The sequence below is a fragment of the Medicago sativa genome, chromosome 3, assembly GCF_051527215.1.
Source record: "Medicago sativa cultivar Bolivia chromosome 3, Bolivia_mono, whole genome shotgun sequence".
Lineage (NCBI taxonomy): Eukaryota > Viridiplantae > Streptophyta > Magnoliopsida > Fabales > Fabaceae > Medicago > Medicago sativa.
This window is the reverse complement of record NC_140751.1, coordinates 54178861-54206404: the sequence shown is the minus strand read 5'-3', so window position 1 is coordinate 54206404 and position 27544 is coordinate 54178861. Positions and strand designations below refer to the sequence as shown.

Here is a 27544-nt window from a genome sequence, read left to right as displayed (position 1 = left end):
TCGTTCTTAAGAGATCTATTAATATGGGTTTTGCGCAAACTTTTCTTGAAGGGCTTGAAGTAATTAGAATACAAACTTTGTTGTCATCTATTCTTCAACTTCTACAAACACATATATCTCATTTTAGTCAATAACAATCTCAACTAAAGGATAATAGTGAAAAATTAGAACAGAATTTTATGAGTAAAATAAACTCTCAAAATGGACAAAAACTATTTCAAAAGAGAAAAATCACACAGCAAAGGACAAAACCTCAGAATGATCAGAAGTACATTGGACATAAACTATAATTTCCTCACCACCAACTATTGCAAAAGAGAAAAATAAATTGAAACATTTTCTATAGCAACCTTACCACAACTATTGTCGTCATTTTCTCAATTTAGAATTATGGTTACCGGTTATGCTTACAAATATGCAGATTGATGTATGAGGATCACATATAGTCAATAGTTCGATTATGATTATGACATCAAGTTCATTTTATTTGTGGCAGCAAGCAATACATGTCAACAATAACATTACCTTTACAACAATAACATCAATTCAACACCGCTTGTAAAGCACTCACAACCATTCATATCTAAAGCAATGAAGAAGTAGGTTAGGGACATAAATTAGAAAAATAAATATGGGAGAAGCATAACATAACATTCATATTAGAAAAATAATACTTTTTGATGATACAAATATTCAAAGTCAGTCGTTTGTACTAAAAATTTTCCCCTTTTGGAAAAATAATACTTGTATCATTGCATTAACTAACTATAAAGATACAATTGAGAGACATTCCCAGTAAAGGCATGTTGATTATTTTGTGAATAAAACAACAACACATAGTTAGAGGAAAATGTGAAGGAAGAAGTATTCTTACCATAAAATAGAAAAATCTCCTTCTTGTGCATGTAGAAAGCTCCTTTCCTCTCCATTAATGAATATAATTAGAAATCTGAAATAGTGAGAGATCAGAGAGACACGAAAAAGATTGGTAAAGAAAAATTGAAATTAGGGTTTGAAAGAAAAAAAATACAAAAACAAAAGGTAACCAAATATAAACAAATGAAGTATATCACAAACCTTATGCAAATACACTATTGGAGCCGCAAACCCCAAAATCTATCTACAAAACACAATTTCAATCATCAGACAAAAACAATAGAAGCAAAAACAACATAAAAGTAAGTATATAAAAAAGGAAATCGAAGAAGAAGGAGTGAAGAAGAAAAGTCACCGTTTTAGAGAATATTATTTGTGGTTTTCGGGTCCTATTGATATTCCTTGAATTAAGAACTCTTGTTTTTGCCAGGGTTCTTGGTGTTAGCGGCGGAAGGAATCGGAACGGCGGCGATTGAATCGGAAACCATGGCTGAACAGTTGGGATTTGATTTTTGGGTTCTTGGTGTTAGCGACAGAAGGAATCGGAACGGCGGCGATTGAATCGGAAACCATGGCTGAACAGTTGGGATTTGATTTTTGGAAGAGATTCGCAAAAACCCTAATTTGTGAAGACGATAGAAAATTCAGAGAGATAGAAAAGATTTATTTGAAGAAAGTTAGAGTTGTGCGGCTCTTTTTCTTTTTGTTTTATAATTAATGATTTAGTTAGGGTAAAACAGTAATTGTAGCCATTAGGGTTTTGGAAAAATTAGGGCTTCAAAATTGGCTTGGGACAACTTTTATATATAGAATAGATAATGTGTGGTGCATTTCTTAGCATTTCATATTGTTTCTTAACTACTAATTCAAATCCAAAATTTTCTCAAAATTTGTTACACCCATAAAAAATGCATATTGTTCTTAACTACTAATTCAAATCCAAGATTTTCTTAAAATTTGTTACACCCATAAAAAATGTATTTTTAGTTGAATAGCTTACGAAAAACACATAAGTAAATGCACATAAATTTTGTCTTCTGTATGTACTATGAAATCCTATGGATTTGAGGTGTCATGTCAATTCCTATTAATTTGATCTTTTAATTGTGAGGAGAATGGATAAAATTGAGGTAGTAGATGCTAGCCTGCATTTTTGACAGACTAAATTAAATGCAGTCAATGGAGTTTTTGACTTTGTGTTTTGTAGAGAGGTTAGCATGTTTGACTTCTAAAGATATGAAATACGTTTGATGTTTTTGTCGACGTTGTGGACTTTGCAAAATATGGCGTTAGGAAGATTATTGTTCGATAAGATAGGTAGTTTTTTTTTAGTATAAATAGCAGTTTCTCATAGGAAAAAAAGTTCACAATTAAATTAAAATCGAAGAGGCGTAGAGAAAAAAAATGAAGAGTTGAAAGGCAAAGTCAAATGGCAAAATGAGACCCTTAGGACTATTGAACCAAACATGTAAAAATTAAAATTCTCCTTCCCCTCCCCACCAAAACACTGGAACCAAAAAACCCTTAGTGCATCAAACAGAAGATTAAGTGGGATATGATTAAGGGTGGTAGAGCGGGCTGGCCCGCCCCGTCTAAGTCCGCTAAAAACGAGATGAGACAAGCCGATTCAAATTTAGTGACCGATTCAAGTATCTCATCCCGCCCCGTTTAGTGGCGGACTTGCGAGTTGGAGGGACGCCCGTCAAACAAAAAAAATGATTTTTTTTTTACAACTTAATTGTTAAAAGAATAAGTAGCATCTAAATTTGTGAAAAACAAGATAATTAACAAATTGTCGAATTCAACATCATAATTAATAGCAAAATAAGACAAATGTGCAACAAAAACAAATCATAAAATAAATCCAACAACCAAATTAAATCCAAAAGGATATAATAAGTCTCAAAATAAATAAACTCAACAACCAAGATAAATCCAAAAGCATACAATAAGTCTCAAAATAAATCAAACAACCAAAATAAATCTAAGAGCATAAAATAAGTCTCAAAATAAACTAAACAACCAAGATAAATCCAAAAGCATAAAATAAGTCTCAAAATAAAACGAGTTAAGCGGCCCGCCCCGTTTCTAACGAGTTAAGCGGGCCGCCCCGCCCCGCATGTGCTCGCCCAGTTTTTCAACAAGACGAGACTAGCCAACTATAGAAAGCGAGTTCAAAACTTCGACTCAACCCGCCAAAAATAACGGACCAAACGGACCGGCTCAGCGGGTCAGGCCCGTTTTGCCACCCCTAGATATGATGAAAATTGCTTTTCTGACATAAGAAACTTCACAATGACACAAGTAAAATACATAAATGCCCCCGGCGGTTGTTAACAACCGTTGGGCTAAGCGGCGGCAGTTAACACCCGCTGGCTCCAGCGGCAGTTAACCGCCGTTACGTGCGTTATAATGTGATTTTATATCTATTTCTTGTGTTCCTTTATTTTAGTTTTTATTTGCATTTATTTATATGAAATAAAAAAATTCAAATAAAAAATGTGTATTAAAGAAAAGTCAGTTTTGAATAAATACTGATTAAATCTAACGTGAATTCGAATAAAAACTAATTAAATCTAACGTGAATTCAAATAATTAAAATTGCGTAATGAATAAATAAATTCGATTCAAAATAATTACCTTATTTATTCACTTTTCGAATTTATTGTTCATTACGCAATTTTAATTTATTTATTCATTACGCAATTATTGTTCCATTCGAAACTAATTATTGTTCCATTCAAAATAATCATCTTATTTATGCACTTTTCAAATTTATTTATTCATTACGCAATTTTAAATATTTGAATTCATTCGACAGAAAAAAATATATTTGAATTCATGTTAGATTTAATTAGTTTTTATTCGAATTCACGTTAGCCCGTTTGTTATAGCTTTTTTAAGGAAAAAATCACTTTTTTTAAAAAAATAATCACTTTTAAGAGTTTTGCATCCGTTTGTTACAGCTTTTTAAAAAAATCAGAATCTAAAAAAAATCTAAAAACAACTTCAAATGAGAAGCTGTTAAGAGCAGTTTCTCAAAAAATAGATTTTTTTAGAGGAGAGAGAAAATATAATTTAAAAGATTGAACTAATTTTATAACAAAAAATTCATTTTTTATAGTTGTATCCAAACAAACTAAATTATTTGTTTAAAAAAAGTGATTTTTCTTACCGCAAACAAACGCAAAATAGATTCTGATTTTTCATAAAATCTCTAAAATATAATCTCTAAATTATTTTATGTCAAAATCACTTTTATTTTAATCCATAACAAACGGACCCTTAATCAATATTTATTCATTACACAATTTTTATTCGAATTCACGGTACATTTAAAACTGACTTTTCTTTAATACACATTTTTTATTTGAATTTTTGTATTTCATATAAATAAATGCAAATAAAAACTAAAATAAAGGAACACAAGTAATAGATATAAAATCACATTATAACGCACGTAGTGGCGGTTAACTGCCGCTGGAGCCAGCGGTTGTTAACTGCCGCCGCTTAGCCCAACGGTTGTTAACAACCAATGGGGGCATTTATGTATTTTACTTGTGTCATTGTGAAGTTTTCTATGTCAGAAAAGCAATTTTCAGATATGATAGATTTGTCATATTCCGACTCCTTATCCTGACCATCACACAAACCCTAAATGGTCGGGGAAAAACACATTTATATATGTTTTTGTAATTTTATACATTCAAAAACTACTATGGTGCGTCTCACACATTTAATTTCTAAGTAAATGTTACTCTATTTTTATTGTTTTTAGCCAAATTTATGGGTGACCACCTTTAATAATAAAAATCATTTATATTTGGTGTTATTTTATCGATAAATTAAAGACACAAACAGTTATACAAAGGCTCAACTTGTTTATGTTTTAAGTTCCCATTCACCACCATGCGCTTGGCGTCACACCCTCTACCCGAAAGCGATTAAAAACATAAAATATGATAAAAATAAGTAGAAACTCTAAATGCCATTGTAATTAGAGCTAACGAAAATAAAATCAAATGTAGATAGAATTTAAACCCTAAATGTCATTGTAATTTGAGCCGACTCTACATAATCTCATAATACTATTTAATGTTCTCATAATACTATTTAATGAGTCTCTTCAAAAAAAAAAAAAATACTATTTAATGTGTGTGATCATGCTGATTACTCCCCAACTTCATCCTCGACCTCAACTTCATCTTCCAACTCGTTAACTACTCGAACAAAAGATGTGCATGCAAGCCGCAACTACATGGAAAACACAAAAAAGGTGATTCATCATAATCAAAATCAAAAGTATAAAATGAGTAGATTATTACAATTCAAATGGACTAATTTTATTAACACAAAATCATAACACAGATACAGTTATCACCAAAATGTGACAATGCGAATCCAAATAACCATGGATTGATATGGACAGAGAAACTACCTACTACTTAACAAACATAAATGTCTAGTTAGGATAATTCAATATATTCAACGGGAATGTCCCACTGCTGTTTTGTCATTACGTAAGACCTTCATATTAATATTTCCCCCAATGTCTCTTTGACCGTCAATTTTGAAATCTAATACGACACAACACCCAACCTCTGAAGCACAAACACGGATACGTATACTAGGAACGACACAGACATTAACATGTCGACACTACTAATAATTTGAAAAAAAATCACATAATTTATTATAATTATGTGTCAGTGTCGTGTCGATGTGAGACACGACACATGTCCGACACCGGGACACGCTTAATCTAAGGAGTGCCCGTGCTTCATAGGGCCAACATATCTTACATTTGTGAATGCTCATACGTATGATACAACATTTATCATCATCAACACACTAACTAATATAACACAGTCTTCTTGTCAAAAAAAAAAAAACACTAATATAACATAGTCCATGTCTAAAGCCTTATAAATATCAAAAGAAAACTTAAAATCTTATCGCCCCAATGTCATTCTAGTAGACAACCAAAACCCTAATATCATTCAAGACAAACATATACCAAATAGAAACAAGCATTCCAATCCAGAGAATTCTGTTGACTATTTGAAAAACCTAATTGACATGAGGAGTGGAAACAAAGTTGCTGTGCATGTAAATGAATTAAAAGAACAAAATTAATCATCATCAATGTCAAAATACTTTATTTCAAGTCATTGCTATAATTTTTTTTACCTGATAAGAATTACCTCTAAAAAAATATGGCATATATGAATCCGGTCTAAAAATAGTTAGTTACATCCACAATTTTTTGAAGAAACATCCACATCTTTTTTTCCATCTGCAGAACCCACAGTGGTAGCAGAAATCACATCCACATCTAGAAAGAAAAGTATAGTTAGTTACATAAATTTAATCAATGTTAAAATATGTGAACAAGAGATTGTAAAATGCATAATTAACCTGCATATCATGTGATCACATCCATTAATTCTCTCGACATAGATAGAGCACCTTGGACATCTTCTCCACCTTTCTCTTTTTGCCAACTCCAAAAATTTCATATCCAATTCAATATTTTGAATTAATTTCCGGCCATAAGACATTAACTTAAAGGCAATAGAAGACTCATAAATTAAAGACTCCCATCGGAAAGTAACTTGTTTAGGTAAAACATGTTGCAATTGTTTTGGCTTCAATTCCACAAAACAATTTGGACTTGGACAAGTAATAACCTTAACCAAATTATTGTTTATTTGAACGGTTACATATTTGCATATGCAGTCAAGACAATAGAGGTGGTTGCACTTTGTTGTTTGAAACATATCAGAATCTGTTTTCAAATCAAAACATATACCGCATGATGAGTTACATGTTTGTTTCATGGGTATGAGTTTCTTTTTGTGCTTGCAGCACCGTAATAACAAATTTGCCAATAAAGAAGGAACATGATTAGAAGTCCCTGCGGATTTTGATTTTGGAGAAGAAATCATCACATTCACAGCCATGAGAAGAACTACGGATTTGACCTAATCTTGAGTGGTGCGTTTCTTTAATGCCTTTGGTATTGCTCTTAATATTTTCCTCCTATCCACAATTTTTTCAAAATTTGTTTTTTGATGGAATATCTCAAAATTTGTTATAGGCATAAAAAGTGTATTTGTTATCTATACTATATATACTATATATATACTATCCCTTTCAACACTTTTGGGTTGCATTTTTCTTTCTAAAAATACCCTCAATTTTCAATACAAATGATATATGTAACAAGTAGATAAGAATAAATTTAAATATTTAAATAAAAAACGTAACAACACACAAATATCCATTTTTTTTCCTTTATCATTTAAGTGTAACAAACTAGATGAGTATCCCTATACTTACTTTTTCATTATCCCAATTATACCATCAAACAACAATTTTTCTATAATAAATATTGTTGTTGATGTCATAAAAAAAAAATTAGATTATATTTTTTTGTTATATCGTTGGTTTAATTGAAATAGATAATCATGGTTAGTTTTTTTTTTCCTTGTCAAAAAAAAAACATGGTTAGTTTTATTTGTTATAATTTGAAAGCAATAAACATTTATGGCTAAATTACACAAGGGGTCCTTTAAGTTTGAGGTTTGTAATAGATTAGTCCTTTAACTTATTTTGGTCACACATAAGTCCTTTAAGTTTTAAGTTTGTAACAAATTGGTCTTTTAAGTTATTTTGGTCACACATAAGTCCTTTAAGTTTGTAAAAGTTTTCAATTTAGTCCTTCTGTTAACCAAAATGATGATGTGACAGAAGGACTAAATTGAACACTTTTACAAACTTAAAGGACTAATATGAGACCAAAATAAAATAAAGGACCAATCTCTTACAAACCTCAAACTTAAAAAACTTATGTGTGACCAACAAAACTTAAAGAACTAATCTGTTACAAACCACAAACTTAAAGGACCCATAGTATAATTTAACCGTGCTGGTCTAAATCTATAAAGAACTAAATCTATAATTTACAAACCACAAACTTAAAGAACTAAATCTATAATCTACTAGCGAAAAGACGGGGACGGAAGGGTTACTAGAGCCAGTTTTACAATCGACTCCCGCCAGAGCCTTTATCAAGGTTGACGTTACTAGAGGCTCGCAGATCCTTTAGATCAATTTTTTTTTTGTTTTGGCGAGTTTTAACAGTCGACTCCCGCTAGAGCCTTTATCAAGGTTGACGTTACTAGAGGCTCGCAGATCCTTTGGATCAAATTCATTTTTTGTTTGTTTTGGCGAGTTTAACAGTCGACTCCCGCCAGAGCCTTTATCAAGGTTGACGTTACTAGAGGCTCGCAGCGAGTTTAACAGTCGACTCCCGCCAAAGCCTTTATCAAGGGCGTTACTAGAGGCTCGCAGATCCTTTGGATCAATTTTTTTGTCTTCAGGCGAGTTTAACAGTCGACTCCCGCCAGAGCCTTTATCAAGGTTGGCGTTACTAGAGGCTCGCAGATCCTTTGGATCAAATTTTTTGTCTTCAGGCGAGTTTAACAGTCGACTCCCGCCAGAGCCTTTATCAAGGTTGGCGTTACTAGAGGCTCGCAGATCCTTTGGATCAAATTTTTTGAATTCCGAGTAGTTGAGTTTAGTCTATTTAAAAATGATAATGAGAAACGAATAAAGTGCGTGGATCATCATATCAAAAAGAAGAGGGCGCCTCGTTAAAAACCCCTGCCCTTGCAGGGGAAAAGAGTGCTACCCTAGTCTCATGTTATTAAATAAAAATAATATTAGTCTCAGTGAGAGCATTCTTATTCAAGATACAAGAAATTTAGACTGTTAATAAAAGAAATTAACTATAATAATGTCGCAGATTAGCCATGTTCCAAGTGCGCGGCATGCTTTCTCCATTCAGTTCCTCTAACTTGTATGCTCCATGAGAACACTTTTCTCGAATTCTGTATGGTCCTTCCCAGTTTGGAAAAAGCTTTCCTATCCTTGTTGGGGCGACAACCTGCTTTAGGACTAGATCGCCTTCCTTCATTTCTCTGGGTGCCACTTTGGAGTTGTAGCGTCGTGCTACTCGCTGCTTGGCGGCGAATTCCTTGATGTGGGCTTGTTCTCTAACTTCATCAATGACGTCCATGCTAACTGCCAAACCTACTTCATTTGCTTTGGAAAGAAATGACTTATGAATTTCATGTTTCAAAAATGAAAGAAGAAACAAAATAAATGAGTTCTCCTACATGCGAAAAACGTTAGTTGCACAAATAACGAAAAGTGATACCTTCTTCTGAAAATGTATCTCGTCGCCAAGTAGGGGTATCTATTTCTACTGGGAGCATGGCGTCCATGCTGTAGACCATAGTGAATGGCGTTTCCATGGTGGTAGAATGAGGAGTAGTGTGGTAGGACCATAGCACCTGTACTTACATTGATCGATACGACGTTCATATAGAGTCTAATAATTTGATATTAATTTGACAACTATTATTTTTGAAGCAACGGAGTTAATTTGAAAGATATTTTTGGAGGAAAGGAATTTATTTGACTATCAAACTTACCCCGTGGAGCTATTCTGCCCATAGGCTTTTGGCGGCTTCTAGTTTCTTCTTGATTCCGTTAAGAATGACCATGTTGGCCGATTCAGCTTGCCCGTTAGCTTGAGGATGAATCATAGAAACGAACTTTGTTTGTATTCCCAGGTGTCTGTGTTATACCCTAATTTTGGACCTAAAAATACTTGTTCAATTCTTCTTTTGCATTACAAGTCATTTGATATGTCTCTGATCAATTGCATCTTTCTCTGCATTTTATTTCAAAGTCATTTGCAAAATTCATGAAAAAGGGCATTTTAGTCATTTCCTATGTTAAAATTTCTTTCAGTCTTTTAAAAATTTGTTTGAGTCCTTTCAAGTAGTTTGAATAAGGCCTCATTTCAATTCTATGTCAAAATCCATTTCAAGAATTACGTTAGAAGTCATTTTGAGTCAGTTTTGCCCCTAGGGGCATTTTAGTCTTTTCACGTGTCAAAACCCTGTTTAAATTCTAAAAATTGTCTCTGAGTCTTTCAAGTTAGTTTAAATAAACTTTTGTTTCAATTCCCTGTTAAAAATCCATTTTTTAATTTGCATCTGAGTCATTTTTAGTCGTTTTAGCCCCAGGGGCATTTTGGTCATTTCACACGAAATTTCAGCAGAGACAGGTTACTTTAAAGTACCTCATTTAGGCCATTGGTTCATTTTAGTCCGTTTTGTCAATTTTAGGCGTTTCACTTTACGTTTATTTCAAATTACGTTTTTTAATTCAATTTTATTTTTTTATTTTTAAAGTCCCAACATTTCCAAAATTTGCATACAAGCCCTTTTCCTAGTTTAAATTTTACTTTTAGGTTTTTTATTATTTTCGAATTTTTGAGTTTTTTTTCTTAAGTCCTTTTTTGTCCAAGGTTTTGCAATCTGGTCCTTCTTTATTATTTGCAGGGCAGTCCTTCAAAGTTTCAAAATTGCACAAAAGGGCCCAAGTCCAAAATACAGCCAGGAACGAGTTAGTTACAGGTCCAAGACACATGGCACTTTTTCAATGGACCTCAAGCACACATGGCAGAATATAAATAGCACACAGTGTCAGAAAGAACCACAGAATCAACGCCACATCACAAACACAATTCCACATTCTCTTTCCAAAATCATAGATCGAAATCGAGAGAAATCAAGAACAGTTTGAAGATTCAACGAATCTTCAAACCCTAACCGATTCAATTCCATTTCCAAATTACAAATTCATCACAAAATCCTTCAATTTTCACCAGATTCAACGTCACAAAGCCATCACGATCATCAGAATCATTTTAATTTCACAGGAAGCAAGAAATTAGCTAAATCACGTGCAAACCCTAAAAGTTCCCAGAGTCACTATTTGAACAAAATCGAAGTGATTTTCGTGCTGCGTTCTCAGAGATTCTTCGAAGAATCCTCATCATCGAACTATGATGACTACAATTCAAGTGCAAATCTACTAGATTCACACGATCACAGTCAGAGAAAGAGTGAGAAGAAGAAGAATTGAAAGCTTTTCCCAGGATCATCGTTCGAACCTCCAGAAAAATCCAGGTAAACCTCAAAAACCTTCTCGTGCCGTTTCAAATCTTCATCGAAGGTCCGTGAACAAAATAAACGGTGAATCAAGCAAGATAACAAGTCCTGAGACTTGTTCGTTTGAAGAAGAGTGAAAAAGATTCGAAAAAACTTGAAATCACAACCCTAACACATAAATCCGCGAAGGTTCACCGTTTATTTTGCAAAAGCGAGTCCAAATCTGTTATCAGCATGGAAAATAGGCCAGTTTAGGGTTAGATTTCAAAGAAGATTGAAAAAACTTGAAAACCCTAGGAACCGTAACATTTGGACGTAGATCTACGCAGATCTAGGAAGGTTTAGGAAAAATAGAGTGGATTTTTGAACTCAGGGAAGAAGGACGAACACGTTAGTGTAAAAAGTTTTCAAAAATATGCAAGTATGAAGTTCCGGCACGGTGGTTCCGTCACCGGAAGTCTAACTGTCGCCGGAAACTTCATCAGTGTTCGTCATTTTTCCAGAAAAACCAGAGGTAGAAGATGAAGATCATGAAGAGAGAAGTGAGAGCTTCTCTCACTAGGCAGCGGCTTAGAGAGAGAAGTGGAGAGGGGAAATGAACCAGAACCGGTTCAAGGCCTTATATAGGCCAACGAACCGGTTCAACCCATGGTTCAACCCGCTCCATGCCCCAAACCGACCCTTTCCTTGCAATTCTTAGGCCCAATCACCTACCTGCGTGAATCTTGCTATACACACCCCCTATTTCCTGCACGTTCTACTGGTTTCTTGCTTTTTACACCTCCCTCATGTCAAATCTTTGTGCAAAAATTCTAAACAAATTCCTAGATGTTCTTGATTATTTTCTTGATATTTTTGTAATGTTATTATGTGCTAAATCTTGATCAAAAAATAAGTAGTATTTTCTTGTAAAATGTTTACCATTTCTTGTCAAAAATTATGAAGATCTTGAGCCTAAAACCTTAAAAAAATTCCTAAAAAATCCACATAGGCTTCTTGATAGTTTTGTAGCATTTTGCGATAATTTTCACATGTTAAAATTGGTCAAAAGGTGAGGTGTTAATTTTCTTGCTATTTTGTGATATTTTATGCTAAAATTGATGGAAATTTGCTTGATTCCAATCCCAACTTTCTTGATGAACACTTGTGACCTATGCCATTTGATTCTATGGGGTTTTAACCACTGCTTGTGTTTAATATTGCTGCATGATTTTGAATTTTGGTAGGTTACTTAGCTTACAAGTTACTTGTGTAAATAAATAATGTAAATGTGCCTCATTTTGCTTCTAAAGTGTCGAGTTAGTCATGTTGCCTTAATTCCCATTCCAAAATCTGATTCTAAACCTTTAAAAAAAATGTGTTGGGATGTGAGGATTATAAGTCACATGAGTCTTGCACTTTGTGAGCAAATTTTAGCCATATTTGCACTCATTCTTGCCTTTATTTTTGGGTTATTTTCTATGCTTTATGTTATAGTATTTCTCTTGCTTCATTTCTTTTGATATTATCATGTGTTACTAACCATTTCATCTCATGTCTCATATTCTTCATAAGCATTCCCATTTCATTCCTTGCTTCACTTCATTTCTTGCACTATAAGTTTTGTCAAGACTTAGTATGTAAAAACTTAGGAATTTTTGTATTTTACTTTAATGCAATTTCAATCTCTTGGAAAAGAGGCCATAGAATGTATCTAGGCCAAATGATGTAAAGGACAATGGACGCTAATAATGTACACCGACACAAGCACCGACATATGCACACACACCACTTTAGGTATATAGCTAGAATATGCATGTTTAGATGTATGTTTAGGATTGTATGTTTAGATGAATGTTTAGGCTTTTATACTTAGAAAAATCAATTTTCCAAAAAATATGAACAAACTCCATTTCAAACCATTTTCAAAACAAACCTTGGGATCAAAATCCCATTGAATTTTCCTATTCATTTTCTTAATCAAAACTCAATGAAAAATAATCATATTTGACTTCTTTTGCAAATGACTAATCAAACCTCACCTTTTCTTAATTTCTCATGCCTTTAAGGCCTCTCAATCTCCATTCTTTAAACTCCAATTTTCAAACTTAAAATCAACCAACAAAAACAAAAACATTTTTTTGAAGAGAACTACGGTGGATTTGATCCCTTAAACGGGTACGTAGGCAAGGAATAAAATTCCTTCAATTCAAATAAAACAAAAATTCAAACACATTCCTCTCCCTCCAATTCTTCACTTAGAAAATTCTTAGGTTTAATATCATCTTTCAAAATAGCATTTAAAAATTAAGCGCGCGCGTAGAAATTAAAGACGGTTCCTATAGGATACTATAGTCGTTATGGGTGCCTAACACCTTCCCGTAGCGAAAACAACTCCCGGACCTCGATTCTCAAGGGTTTTGCTTACTTTTTCCCTTCCCAAGAAAAAATAAGATATCACCGGTTAAAAAGGTTCAAACGTAATCAATGTTTGACACCCGAAAACCAAGATAAAACAGCTGGCGACTCCGCTGGGGGGATTCGAGAGTTACGCCTAGTCTTTATTTCCACGCTTGCGCTTTCGTTTTTACTTGTTTCTTTTACTTGCTTTCCTATGTGAATAAATGTTTAATCTCTTGCAAACGTGTGGGGTGAGAATATCAAAAGTCCTGCACCCGGGCTGAGTGAACTTAGGATTTAGGAGGGATATAATCGACAATTCATTCCGGGGGTTGCCTCGTGTTTTGGATTATGCGATCAATCCCACATAGCTGAGGCATTTTGGGGGTGATGTTGTCGGCGCGTGTTGTCGCGTTTAGGCACTTTACTTCTAATAGTTCTATGACGCTATGAACTGTAGATAACCAAACCCATCCATGGCCATTTTCTAGGATGTAGTGCGGAGGCTAAACCGAGTGTTGTCTCGAGTTTTAGTTGTCAAGCGATACTACACTCAAGTTAGACCTTCCACGTATAATCATGGAGCGAGTGTTGTCTCGTGACACCATGAGATATGTCGGAGAGGTTGCAACTTGGGAACCTTTTTAGAACCCGGTTACTATTATCCTAAAGCCCTAGTTTCACCGGACGCCGTGTCCACCCATGACTCCTCGACTTTGAAACTTCAACCCACCATGTTTTCTCTGAACTTGAACATAATCATGCACTCATGCATACATGCATACATGCATAAATTTTTGTCATGCATTGTTATCGAAGGGCTTAGACAAGTTGAATTTGTAAACCTTGTAGGGATGAAGAAAACTAAGTCCTACAAGTTCAAGGAAGTGGATTTGGCTAGTTTGAGAGATTTGGCACTCAAGATCGAGGATCCGACTGGTTTCCGACGTCGTTACGGGGCTTTACTTACTATTCTTCATACTAATGTGGATGAGAAGCTTGTGCACACTCTAGTGCAATTCTATGATCCGGAATGTCGGTGCTTTACTTTCCCCGACTTTCAGTTGGTGCCTACTCTAGAAGCTTATTCTTCCTTGATGGGTCTATCTATTGCTAAGGGGATACCTTTCTCAGGACCCGAAAATCCTCCTACTCCATTGGTTATTGCTAAAGATCTCTATCTCAAGACCACCGATGTCTCCAAGAATCTTGTCACTAAGGCACGCATCCGAGGGTTCACTTCAGAGTATCTTCTTGGGAAAGCCAACCTCAATACCACTTGTCAGGACACTCTTGAGGCTATTCTTGCACTTCTCATCTATGGGCTTATTCTCTTTCCGAACCTTGATGGCTTCGTGGACATGAATGCTATTATGATCTTCCACTCCAAGAATCCGGTTCCTACTTTGCTAGCTGACACTTACCATGCTATTCATGATCGTTCCGACAAAGGTCGTGGATATATTCTTTGTTGTGTGCCTCTCCTCTATAGGTGGTTTATTTCGCACCTTCCGCAGTCTTTCCATGACAATCCGGGGAATTGGTCTATTTCACAAAGGATTATGGCTCTCACTCCTAATGAAGTGGTTTGGCTCACTCCCACTGCTAGAGTTAAGGAAATCATCTTTGGTGGCGGAAAGTTTCTTAATGTACCTCTTCTTGGTACCCGGGGTGGAATCAACTATAACCCGGAGCTTGCTTTGCGACAATTTGGTTTTCCGATGAAAGATAAGCCCATCAATCTTGCTACGGCTCCTTACTTCTTTCACTATTCCAATGCTCCCACCGGCATAAAAGAGGATTTCATGGAAGCTTGGTCTAAGCTTCGGAAGAAAGAGGTGAAGCATATGGGTGTAAGGTCCGGTGTTGCTCATGAGGCCTATACACAGTGGGTAATAAACCAAGCTGAGGAGATTGGTATGCCTTACCCCTCTATGAGATATGTGTCTGCATCTGTTCCTACCATGCCTTTGCCTCTACTCCCACCTACCCAGGAGATGTATCAGGAGCATCTAGCTATGGAGAGTCGGGAGAAGCATCAGTGGAGGGCTAGATACTATGAGGCTGAGAATTTGATCATGACTTTGGACGGAAAGGATGAGCAGCAGACTCATGAGGTCCTGACACTGAAGAAAGAGTTAGCTAAGGCTAAGAGAGAGATTGAAGAGAAGGATATGTTGCTTATGAGAGACTCTAAGAGGGCTAGGGGTGCCCGTGACTTCTATGCACGATACTGCAGCTATGAGTCTGAGTCTGAGGATGACGCTTCCACTTCCTATGCTTGAGGATTTCTTTTTCCTGTTGTTATTTCCATTTGTTTATGCCGAAATTGTCTTGTAAAACTATATGTTGGTTGTTTCCTGTTCATGTTAATTGTTGTTTAGTAATGTTTACAAGTTTCTAGTTTGTCTAAAACCCTTCGATAACACAAAAAGAGTCTTTTTTTGCATATGCATTAACACATTTCATGCATCATATGCATTCATTGGTCACAAAAAACTTCTCTCGTGCTCATTGCCTCCTGGTTTTGTCCGCCGCAGTCTGAAAAGTGGCTCGTGTTCGCAAAGTCTACCAACCAGATAGAATTCATCAAACAAGATTTCACAAGAGAAGGATGATGGCTAACTTTGAAGAAGAAAATGCTCAGCTCCGTGCCGAATTGGCTGCTATGAAAGAAGACTTGGCTAAGGCTCATGACACTATGTCCGCTATGATGGCTGCACAAGAACAGCCAGCCACTTCTATTCCAGCTGCTACTGAAGCAATTCCATCTATCCCACTGTCTACTGTGGCTACCGACGCTCGGTTTGTTATGCCCAATGGCCGTCCTTATGGTCTCTCAGCTTACTACTCTCCTAATACTGCTGCTGGTGTCTCTGGTGTTGCTGGTCAAGGACAGATTCCTGTGTCCACTGCTATGCCTCAGGTGACTACTGTTGTTACCGACCCTATTGTACACACTGTGCAACAGGTGATTGATATTGATACTCCGCGTGGACAAGATCCCGCAATGGAAACTATGAAAAGACAATTGAGGGAGTTGGCCGGAGAACTCCGTGAGGTCAAGGCTAGCCGAGGAAACAATGGTGCTCCTGCTAAAGCCCGTGATCTATGCCTGGTGTCCCGATTTGAGGTTCCTAAGAAATTCAAAGAGCCTGAATTTGACAAATACAACGGAACTTCTTGTCCACACAACCATGTCATCCGGTATGTCCGAAAGATGGCTAATTACGCAGATAATGATGCACTGATGATCCACTGCTTTCAGAGTAGCTTGACAGATGATGCTGCAGATTGGTACACTAGTTTGAGCAAAGACAACATCCATACTTTTGAGGAACTCGCTACTGCTTTTGAAAGTCATTATGAATTCAATACCCGTCTGAAGCCAAATAGAGACTCTCTCAAGGCTCTGTCTCAGAAGTCAAATGAAACATTCCGTGAGTATGCCCAGAGATGGAGAGGGGCAGCTGCCCGTGTCTCTCCTCGACTTGATGAGGAAGAATTAACACAGACATTCCTAAAGACTCTGAAGAAGGAATATAAAGAAAGGATGATAGTCTCAGCTCCAAACAACTTCTCTGATATGGTTACCATGGGAACTCGTCTAGAGGAGGCTGTCAGAGAGGGTATTATTGTCCTCGAGAAGGGTGAATCTTCGACCAGTGCACCAAAGAAGTACGGTAATGGCCACCATAAGAGGAAAGAATCTGAAATAGGGATGGTATCTGGCAATCCGTCTGCAGCTGCTACACAATTACCTCTGCCTTATCAGTACTTACAATACTCTCAACATCCTTTCTTCCCGCCGTTCTATCAGCAGTATCCCTTGCCGCCGGGTCAACCACCAGTGCTCGTCAATGCCATCGCTCAGCAAGTACAACAACAGCCTCCTGCTCAACAGCAACGGCAGCAACAACAGGGTCCCCGACCCAAACCTTCTTTTCCACCAATACCAATGCGGTATGGTGAGCTGCTCCCAACTCTACTTGCTAAGGGACACTGCGTCACCAGACCAGGCAAGCCTCCGCCTAATCCATTGCCTCCCAGGTTCCGTCAGGATTTAACATGTGAATTCCACCAGGGTGCTCAAGGCCACGATGTTGAAGGTTGCTTTGCTCTGAAATATATTGTGAAAGACCTAATAGAAAAGGGACGGTTGACTTTTGAGAATAGTGTTCCTCATGTTCTTGACAATCCACTTCCAAACCATGCTGCTGTCAACATGATCGAGGCTTTCGAAGGAATCCCTGTTCCTCAGGAAGAGCCCATATTGGATGTCCGCAATGTTGTCACTCCCTTGGTGCCGTTACATGTCAAGCTCTGCCAGGCTTCTCTGTTCAAACATGATCATACTTCTTGTTCAGAATGTCTTCGGAATCCTATGGGTTGTTGTGTTGTGCAAAATGATATCCAGAGTCTGATGGATGACAAACACCTGATTGCCAGTGATGTATGTGTGATTGTGCCAGTGTTCCATGACTCTCCCGCTGAAAGTGATTATAAAATCGTTGACCAGCTGCTGCAAACTCCGTCAAAGATATCCATCCTGTCTCTGCTCATGAGCTCAGAGGCTCATAGGAAAGTGTTAATGAAGATACTGGAGCAAGCTTATGTTGACCACGAAGTCTCTGTGGATCAGTTTGATGGGATAGTGAGTAATATTACTGCCTGCAACAACTTGGGGTTTGGTGACGATGAACTCCCCGAAGCAGGGAAACACCACAACTTGGCTCTACATATCTCGGTGCACTGCAAGTCTGATATGATATGATATCCAACGTGTTGGTGGACACTGGATCATCGTTGAATGTAATGCCTGAGTCCACACTAAGGCAATTGAGTCATCATGGAATTTCTCTGAGGGGTAGCAGCTATCTGGTTAAAGCTTTTGATGGGTCCCGCAAGGATGTTCTCGGGGAGGTAGACTTGTCAATTACCATTGGTCCTGAGACATTTCAGATTACTTTCCAAGTCATGGACATCAATGCTTCTTACAGCTGTCTCCTCGGAAGGCCGTGGATTCATGACGCTGGGGCAGTCACTTCTACTTTGCATCAGAAGCTCAAGTTCATGAGGAATGGTAAGATTGTCACGGTGCATGGTGAAGAAGCATTTCTGGTTAGCCAAGTATCATCTTTCTCTTGTGTTGAAGCAGGGTCCGCTGAAGGGACGTCGTTTCAAGGCTTGACCGTTGAGGGTGCAGAACCCCGGAGGACTGGTACTAGCATGGCTTCACTAAAGGACGCCCAGAAGGCTGTTCAAGCAGGGCAAGCTGCTGGCTGGGGCAAAGTGATTCAGATCTTGGAAAACAAGCGCAAAGAAGGTCTTGGATTCTCCCCAACATCGGGTGTTTCAACAGGAACTTTCTAGAGTGCTGGGTTCATCAATGCTATTACTGAAGATGCTGCTGAAGGAAGTTATGTGCCTACATTTGTTATACCAGGAGGCACTGTGAGAAATTGGGGGGCCATTGATGTTCCTTTAGTCATGCATGCTTCCATGTAATGTGTCTTGTTGCTCATGCTTTTTGTTTTCAAAATAACAATCCTTTCGCTCTGCCCAAGGCGAAAGTGATATCATTGTAAGGGCGTGTTTGTTTCGGCATTGCCGTTATCAATAAAAGTTGTCGTCTTTCTCACGACTCTTTGTTTTTTACTTTTTAGTGCCTTTTTCTTGGAAATAATGGTAATGCCAGAAAAAACCAAAACATCTGTATTTTCTTATTAATTTCAAAAATCTGCATAAAAAACATTTTTCTAAAATCATCCCAATCATATTATGCAGATTGAACCATAATAAACCCGTTGAACACAGTGACCCTATGGTTCCTCCAAATTTTGAATTCCCTGTATATGAAGCTGAAGATGAGGATGATGATGAAGAGATACCGTATGAGATCACTCGATTGCTTGAGCAAGAAAGAAGAGCCATTCAGCCTCACCAGGAAGAAATTGAGCTTATCAACCTGGGTACTGAAGAGAACAAGCGAGAGATCAAGATCGGTGATGCACTAGAGCCAGAAGTGAAAAAGAAGATCACTCAGCTTCTCCATGATTATCCAGATGTCTTTGCATGGTCCTATGAAGATATGCCGGGTCTAGATCCCAAGATTGTGGAACATCGGATTCCGACAAGACCTGAATGTCCTCCTGTCAAGCAGAAATTGAGAAGGTCTCGTCCAGACATGGCTCTTAAGATCAAGGCTGAAGTGCAGAAGCAAATTGATGCGGGTTTCCTCATGACAGCTGAATACCCCGAGTGGGTTGCCAACATCGTACCAGTACCAAAGAAAGATGGGAAAGTTCGAATGTGTGTTGATTACAGAGATCTGAACAAAGCCAGTCCAAAAGATAACTTCCCATTGCCTCATATTGATGTGCTTGTTGACAGTACTGCTCAATCCAAAGTGTTCTCTTTCATGGATGGTTTCTCTGGTTATAATCAGATACGAATGTCTCCTGAAGATAGAGAAAATACGTCCTTCATTACTCCGTGGGGAACGTTCTGTTATAAAGTGATGCCGTTTGGCCTGATAAATGCTGGTGCTACCTATCAAAGGGGTATGACCACCCTGTTTCATGATATGATTCACAAAGAGATTGAAGTATATGTTGATGATATGATTGTGAAGTCAAGTGATGAAGAGCAGCATGTTGTGTACTTGAAAAAGATGTTTGAAAGACTGAGAAAGTACAAGCTGCGGTTGAATCCTAACAAGTGCACATTCGGTGTACGATCTGGAAAGCTGCTAGGCTTCATTGTCAGCCAAAGAGGCATTGAAGTTGATCCTGACAAAGTTCGAGCTATCAGAGAGATGCCAGCCCCTCAAACTGAGAAGCAAGTCAGAGGTTTCCTGATAGAGCCAAACCGCAAGTGCACGGCCTATCGAAGTAATAGTAGTAAGTAGAGTATCGTTCCGCTAGGGAGTTTTTTCAACTTAATTAACTTTTAATGAATGATTAGAGGAGAGAAAGTTGATTAGAAAGGGTTTGATTGCTGAAGGTAAAAACAATAATAATAAAAGGCCTTAGGATCATTGGTTTATCTTAATAACTAATCCTTCACTAGACAAAACCTAAACTTCTAATTTCATGGTTTACACACTAATTTCTAAAGACCGGTTTCCCTTAGCCCCTCACCTTTCCGATGAAAGTCCGGTGAGAGTTTACTTCTAGCAACCAAGCCTATTTCACTGACATGATTACTAGAAGATGCATAGAGGATTGAAACTACTCTTTGTCTCAATAGTTGCAAAGACTATTTCACTGTTTTGCAACTATTGTCTAGATTCACTTGTTCCAACATCAAGACTCCGCTCTCGCTTTATGAATTGATGTTTGGGATGATGGATTAACGATTATCAAACCCTCCGCTTTCGCTTCCACAGTTTGATAATTGTTAATCCACGTTAAGACGGTGAATCTAGATTAGAAATTAGGGTTACATAGAAATTAGGGTTTAGACATGTTTTGTTTAGGATTGAGTCATTAGACTCCCCAATAATCCTAAGACTAAGAAGTCTACTCACTCATGTTCATCGTAGACATGGAGGAAGAAGAGAGAAATACGGTAAAATAAATTGCAAGGAAAGTAAAAGGAAAATAAAGACTTTTATTAAAATAGTAATTGAAATAAACAAAGTAAAGCGTGATTGTTCATGGTGGAGAGCTACTCTATTTATAGCTTTACAATCGACGTAGAAACTAAGCAACTAAAAGGGTAAAACAGTAAAGCTGCAACAGGGTAACTTGGGCCCGAAGAAAAAGCAGCAAAAGAGGCTCCTGGAGGTGGCACGGCCGTGCCACATGTTGGCACTGGCCGTGCCAAGCTTCTGACTTGGTGGGAACATATTTTTGTCCCGTATCTTCGTATTCTTGCGCTGTATTTGCTCCAGTCCTCTTTCTTTTGCTCCAAGACACCTTCCACCATATATTTATTCCTAAAATAAAATAAAACATAATTTGAAGTAAAATATTCTAATATAAAATAAAATGCAATAAAACTAAATCAAATCTAAAATAAAACTAAACTAAATAAGGCAATAAATAATACTATCTATGACTCATCAAACTCCCCCACACTTGAATCTTTGCTTGTCCTCAAGCAAAAGGCAGCAAACATAGCAGCAACAAAAGATTTGATTATGGCAATATTAAGAACAAATGTCTCTAGAGAAAGGTTTTGCCTCAAGTACACCAATTACAATTTCAAATACTTCTCATGAACTTATTCTACCCAACATCAAGTCTCAAGTGAGTGTGTGTGTGCAGTCCAACCCTTTTCTTGCTCCTGTATAAGACAGATATTATGAGGAATAGGTTCTATCCTTAGTGCTAAAGTAACCGAGAAAAGTCCTTTCTTCATTTCATATAAGAGTGATGGGAATTTGAGTTAAAAATTAAATTAGATATAACAATTAAGCACAAGGGGCTGCAGATGCTTAGGGGCTATCTATCCTCATAGGAAGTCTTCTCGGATGTAGTTGTCCTTTCCCCCAAGATTCAAAATCACCCTAAGCAGTGCTACAAAATTATTGTTTCATCTTCGCGTAGGAAGTCTTTTTGGATGTAATTGTCCTTTCCCCCTAGCATTGATGGATTTGTTTCACTTTAGGTTCAAATTAGGGAGTCACCACCACAATTAGGAAGTTAGGGATTGTCCTTTCCCCCACATGTTGGTGCCATTCTCCCGCCCCATTTAACATTAACAAATTAAAAAGATATAACAATTAAGAACAATTTGATTAATTTTCCCACACAAACTTATACTACTTTTACTCTTAAGATTTTAAAGGGTCTAAGTTAACACTAAAGATAGAACGTGTTCCTTAAAATACCTATTCATACATCTACTCAAGGATTGCAACCGGGTGCTTTTCTCATTGGAGAATTTCACAATAAAACATGATATGAGTATAGCAAGAACATAAGAAACACAAGAAACTATTTTCATGTACAAGAGGCGACCTAAAGAAGAGACAAAACAAAAAAATTTTCATGCCCTATTTACATTAAAAACAAGCTACTAGTCATGCCTCTTGCTACAAAAACAAAACAAAAGAATAAAGTTCAAGGGAGTTTGGGAACACTACGACTCTAGACACTTTATTAGGCCCCCCCCACACTTAGGGGAAACATTGTCCTCAATGATTCAAAAGAAAAAGAAATTAAAAGAAGAAGAAGAAGAAGAGATAGAATAAGGAGAAAGAAGGAGATGAGTAGAAGAATGAGAGAGATAGGGAGAAGAAGAAGGGAAGAGAGGAAGAGGAAAGCTCACATTTGTTTATTGAGGTCCGTAAGGAGGACCTTGAAGTTGGAGGTGTTGCATCATCCGACGGAGCATCTCATTATTTTCATCATTGACACGGTTGCCCCTTTGAACTTCATTGCGAAGGCCGGAGATCTCAACACCTTGCCTTTGTTGCTCGGTGCTCATCCTCTCGATTTCATTGTGAATCCATGTCCATCTTTGATTTTCATGAAGCTCACCGGTTTCATGGCCATGGTGCCCCTCTTCATGGTGCAAGTTAGCACCTTCTCCTTCATCACGGTGCAAGTTAGCACCTTCTCCCTCATCATCATCTTGCTCACCAAGAACCTGCACATCATTAACATACAACCAATTTTCTTCCACCTCGGTGGTAGTCCGAGATGGGTTAGGCAATAAAAACATGATTGGCACATTTAGCTTAAGTTGGTAATGGAGGGGTGGACGATGTTTGATGAAATTCATAGCAATAAGGGTCTCTATGTTAAGCCTATTGTTTCCCTCAATTGGTTTGATCCCCTCATCTTCACCCACTCCAAAACACCTAGCTATATATGTAATGATGCCACCCACCACTATGTCTCCTCTACCGGCCGGTCTAGTACCGACAAAGTCTAGGTGATCAATCAAATAAAAACAGGTATTGACGGGGTGGTTGTGGAGCATTGCCCATAGCATGAACAACTCATCGGTTCTAGTGTTTCCTAGCTCGGTTCTACCCCAAATAGTGCAAGCCATTACCCTCTGAAGGTACCTAAGTACGGGGTTGTGAATATTGCTAGCTTTGTTCGCCCTAGGGACGTATTTGTTAAGACCGGTGATTTGTTTCCAAAAGGCAGCTGGGTCATAGTTAGCCGGTTTTAGACTAGGATCCCAATGATCATGAATATATCCTTCATTTGCAAAACCTAAGGCTTCACAAAAGTGCTGAAGTGACATGTCATAATCAGTATTCATTAACTGGAAAACAACTCTATGGTTAGGGTTATCAAAATTCAACTTATCTTTAGTAAAATCTATTGAGCGCAAGAATTCATAAGTGAAATTTTCATAACCCCTCATAGGTTTCAGCAATTCAGTCCAACCTAACTTTCCTATCAACCTAGAAACATCATCAAACAGCTCTAGCACATCTAAAGTATTGGGATCAGGATAACGAGAAGGGTGCAAATGTTTAGAGATGAGATTTTTATACCTGTCCCTTTGCTTGTTATTTTTGAACTGGATCCCATGATTCTTCACTTGGGCTTGCTTCTTTGGGGGAGGTCCTCCTTGAGAGCTTGCTGGTTCTTTACCACTTCTTCTTGAAGCCATTGACCTTTGTTAGAATTGGTTTTGAAGGTTTAGGGTTTGGGAAAATTTTTGGTGGAAAGGATTGGTTTAGGGTTGGGGTTGATGTTTAAGGAAGGTTTGTTGGTTTGGATATGGGGATTGGTTAAGGTTTTGTGGTGTTTGGGTTAGGTTTTGAAGGATTAGGGTTTTGGTGAATTGTGGGTTTGGATGGATGAAAGATGTTTTTGATTGGTGGTTTTTGTTTTGGGTGAAGTTTGTGGTTGATTGGTGAAAGAATGGAGTGATTTGGTTAAGAATTGAGGGAGATATGGTGGTTTGAAGGTTATGGAGGTTTAGAGAGAAGTTTGAAAGATGAAAGAGGGTTGTGGTTTGTGAATGAGGAAGAAGAAGAGAAAAAATATGAGTATATAGGGGCTAGAGATCGGGCACGGCCGTGCCACCCTTGGCACGGGCCGTGCCATCATTCTGACTTCATGGCCAATTTTTTTCTTAAAAACCTGGCACGGCCGTGCCAATGCTAGCACGGGCCGTGCCACCTCTCTGATCCTGAGGGCTTCAGAATTTTTCAATTTCTTGATTTTCTTCGAATCAAACTTGGACAATTACCTACAAAACAACTTAAAACAAAGAAAAACAAAACAAAAGCAATTAAATGCGTGGGTTGCCTCCCACGAAGCGCTCTTTTAATGTCATTAGCTTGACGGTTAGAAAGAGTCCTTAGAATGGATCAAAGATATCATATTGTGTAGATGACGCTATAAAACGTTCTTTCACAACATGATCGTTAAGCATGCGACAAGAGTAAAGAGCGGGACCCTTCATAACATTTTCCAACTCGTATCCTACCATTTGATCACTCACTTGAAAGACTATCCTACCAAGTTTCACATCAATGAGAGCTCCCGCAGTTGCGAGGAAAGGTCTACCTAGGATTATAGGGACGTCGTCGTCCTCTTCAATGTCAACGACTACAAAATCAGTGGGGATGTATATCCCTTCTATCTTAACAGGTATGTCCTCGACAAATCCTACAAGTTTCATGGTAGAACGATCTGCTAACTTCAGTTCCATTTCGGTAGGTTTCAACTCTCCTATCCCTATCCTTTTAAGAAGAGACAAAGGCAGCAAACTAACACTAGCTCCTAAGTCACATAAGGCTTTGTTTATGGTTTCATTCCCAATTTCACATGGTATGGCAAAGCTACCTGGATCTCTAAGCTTAGGGGGTGCTTCTTGGATGATTGCACTAGTTTCCTTAGCCAAGGCTATTGTCTCATTATGCTCTATAGCCCTCTTCTTTGAAAAAAATTCCTTTAAAAACTTGGCATATAGAGGCATCCTAGACAAAGCTTCAGCAAAGGGAAGTTTAATGCAAATCTTCCTAAGTATGTTAACAAATTTTTCAAATTTACCCTCTAATTTAAGCTTTTCGGGATTTAAGGGGGATGGAGTTTTGTTTTCTTCAAGTGGTTTTGCCTCTTCTATCACAACTTTATCACCTAAGGGCTTGACATTCTCTTTCCCAATGTTTTTAACCTTAGCAAAAGTTTCACCTAACTTACTACCCCTAAAAGATATGACATTAACTTGGGCTTTGGGATTGGCTTCGGGTTGGCCAGGAAAGACTCCCGGTGTTTGGGAAGAGGTAGCCACTTGTTGGGCTATTTGAGCGATTTGAGTTTCAAGCATTTTAGAGTGAGTAGCAATAGAATCAACCTTGGTATTGAGCTTGGAAAGAGAATCATTCAGAAATCCAGTTTGGTTTTTAAGTTCTTGAAGTTGTTTGTTTTGGTTGGCAATAGAATTTTCCAACAAAATTTCCAAATTGGATTTTTGAGTGAATCTTTGTGCTACTTGTCCATAGGGATTTTGGTTTTTATAAAAATTTTGATTTTGTCTCATCCCTTGGTTGTATTGAGCATAATTCATTTGATCAACACCGTTAATAGCACTACCTAGTTGGCAATCAACACCAGCATGACCAGTTATACCACATATTTCACAAGAAGGAGTAGAAGCAGAATTGATAGCACTAATATTGAGTTTTTCAAGTTTTTCAGTTAGTGTATCAATTTTAGAAGCAAGGTGGTCATAGTTAGAGACTTCGTGTATACCTGCCTCCTTTTTGGAGGGTGAAGAACTAGTGATGGCTCTCTCGTCGGTCCACTTGTAGTGATTTTGAGCCATGTCTTCAATTAGGGCATACGCCTCCGTGTAGTTCTTGTTCATAAGTGCCCCACCTGCAGCTGCATCAACAGACATCTTAGTGGTATAAGACAAGCCATTATAAAAAGTGTGGACTATAAGCCACTTCTCTAGGCCATGGTGGGGACAAAGTCTTAGCATTTCTTTGAAACGCTCCCACGCCTCATAGAGAGATTCCCCATCTTTTTGGTTGAACCGCGTGATTTGGTCTCTAAGTTTAGCGGTTTTAGATGGTGGAAAGAAACGGGCAAGGAATGCTTGCCTCATCTGATCCCATGAAGTAATGGAACCGACTTCGAGGGAATGGAACCAAGCGCTAGCTCTATCCCTTAAGGAAAAGGGAAAGAGATGAAGTCTTACGTCTTCTTGGTTCTCCTTCATGGTTCCACTAATTCGTAGGAAAACAGAGATGTGAAGATTGGGATCCTCAGTGGGGGATCCCGAGAATTGGTTCTGCTGCACCAAGTTAAGTAGGGCAGGCTTAATTTCAAAATTGTCATCCTCAACCGTTGGGTACACAATAACAGCTTGTGGCTCAGCCGTAGACGGCGTTGCATACTCTTTGAGAGTGCGATTGGCCATGGCGGTGTTATTTTGTGCTGCTCTCCTCCTTCAATGTAAGAACCTTTCGATCTCGGGTATGAAAACCGCTTGATTTCTAGTTCTTCGCATACAAGGTTGAGAACCCAAGAAGTTAATGATAACAGAAAAATAAAAAAGTTAAAAATAAAAAGAAAAGAGAAAGAAGAAGAGAGAATTCTAATCACTAAGAAAAAGCTAATTAAATTAGTTAACTCCCCGGCAACGGCGCCAAAAACTTGATAGAGCCAAACCGCAAGTGCACGGCCTATCGAAGTAATAGTAGTAAGTAGAGTATCGTTCCGCTAGGGAGTTTTTTCAACTTAATTAACTTTTAATGAATGATTAGAGGAGAGAAAGTTGATTAGAAAGGGTTTGATTGCTGAAGGTAAAAACAATAATAATAAAAGGCCTTAGGATCATTGGTTTATCTTAATAACTAATCCTTCACTAGACAAAACCTAAACTTCTAATTTCATGGTTTACACACTAATTTCTAAAGACCGGTTTCCCTTAGCCCCTCACCTTTCCGATGAAAGTCCGGTGAGAGTTTACTTCTAGCAACCAAGCCTATTTCACTGACATGATTACTAGAAGATGCATAGAGGATTGAAACTACTCTTTGTCTCAATAGTTGCAAAGACTATTTCACTGTTTTGCAACTATTGTCTAGATTCACTTGTTCCAACATCAAGACTCCGCTCTCGCTTTATGAATTGATGTTTGGGGTGATGGATTAACGATTATCAAACCCTCCGCTTTCGCTTCCACAGTTTGATAATTGTTAATCCACGTTAAGACGGTGAATCTAGATTAGAAATTAGGGTTACATAGAAATTAGGGTTTAGACATGTTTTGTTTAGGATTGAGTCATTAGACTCCCCAATAATCCTAAGACTAAGAAGTCTACT

At 37.7% G+C, this 27544-nt stretch overlaps 1 protein-coding gene and 1 non-coding gene across 2 annotated transcripts; one reads left to right on the top strand and one right to left on the bottom strand.

Annotated features, from left to right (window-relative positions):
* Positions 1–8665: 8665 nt before the first annotated feature.
* On the bottom strand, positions 8666–9197 carry LOC146938378 (uncharacterized). The gene is made up of 2 exons (XM_085749626.1): positions 9101–9197; positions 8666–8985 (listed from the first exon to the last, which is right to left on the bottom strand). Exons 1-2 carry the CDS (start codon positions 9195–9197, stop codon positions 8666–8668), a joined length of 417 nt encoding a protein of 138 aa, XP_085605752.1.
* Positions 9198–26166: 16969 nt separating this feature from the next.
* Positions 26167–26273, top strand: LOC146938377 (small nucleolar RNA R71). Its single transcript, XR_015033644.1, has one exon. It is a non-coding gene; the product is annotated as a small nucleolar RNA R71 (small nucleolar RNA).
* Positions 26274–27544: the final 1271 nt, after the last annotated feature.

Bases quoted from the DNA above. Each gene is read 5' to 3' on its own strand.
- LOC146938378 (XM_085749626.1), bottom strand. From the start codon at position 9,197: ATGGAAACGCCATTCACTATGGTCTACAGCATGGACGCCATGCTCCCA. The intron at 8,986-9,100 runs GTATCACTTTTC...TTCTTTCCAAAG, and splicing joins AGATACATTTTCAGAAGAAG to CAAATGAAGTAGGTTTGGCA.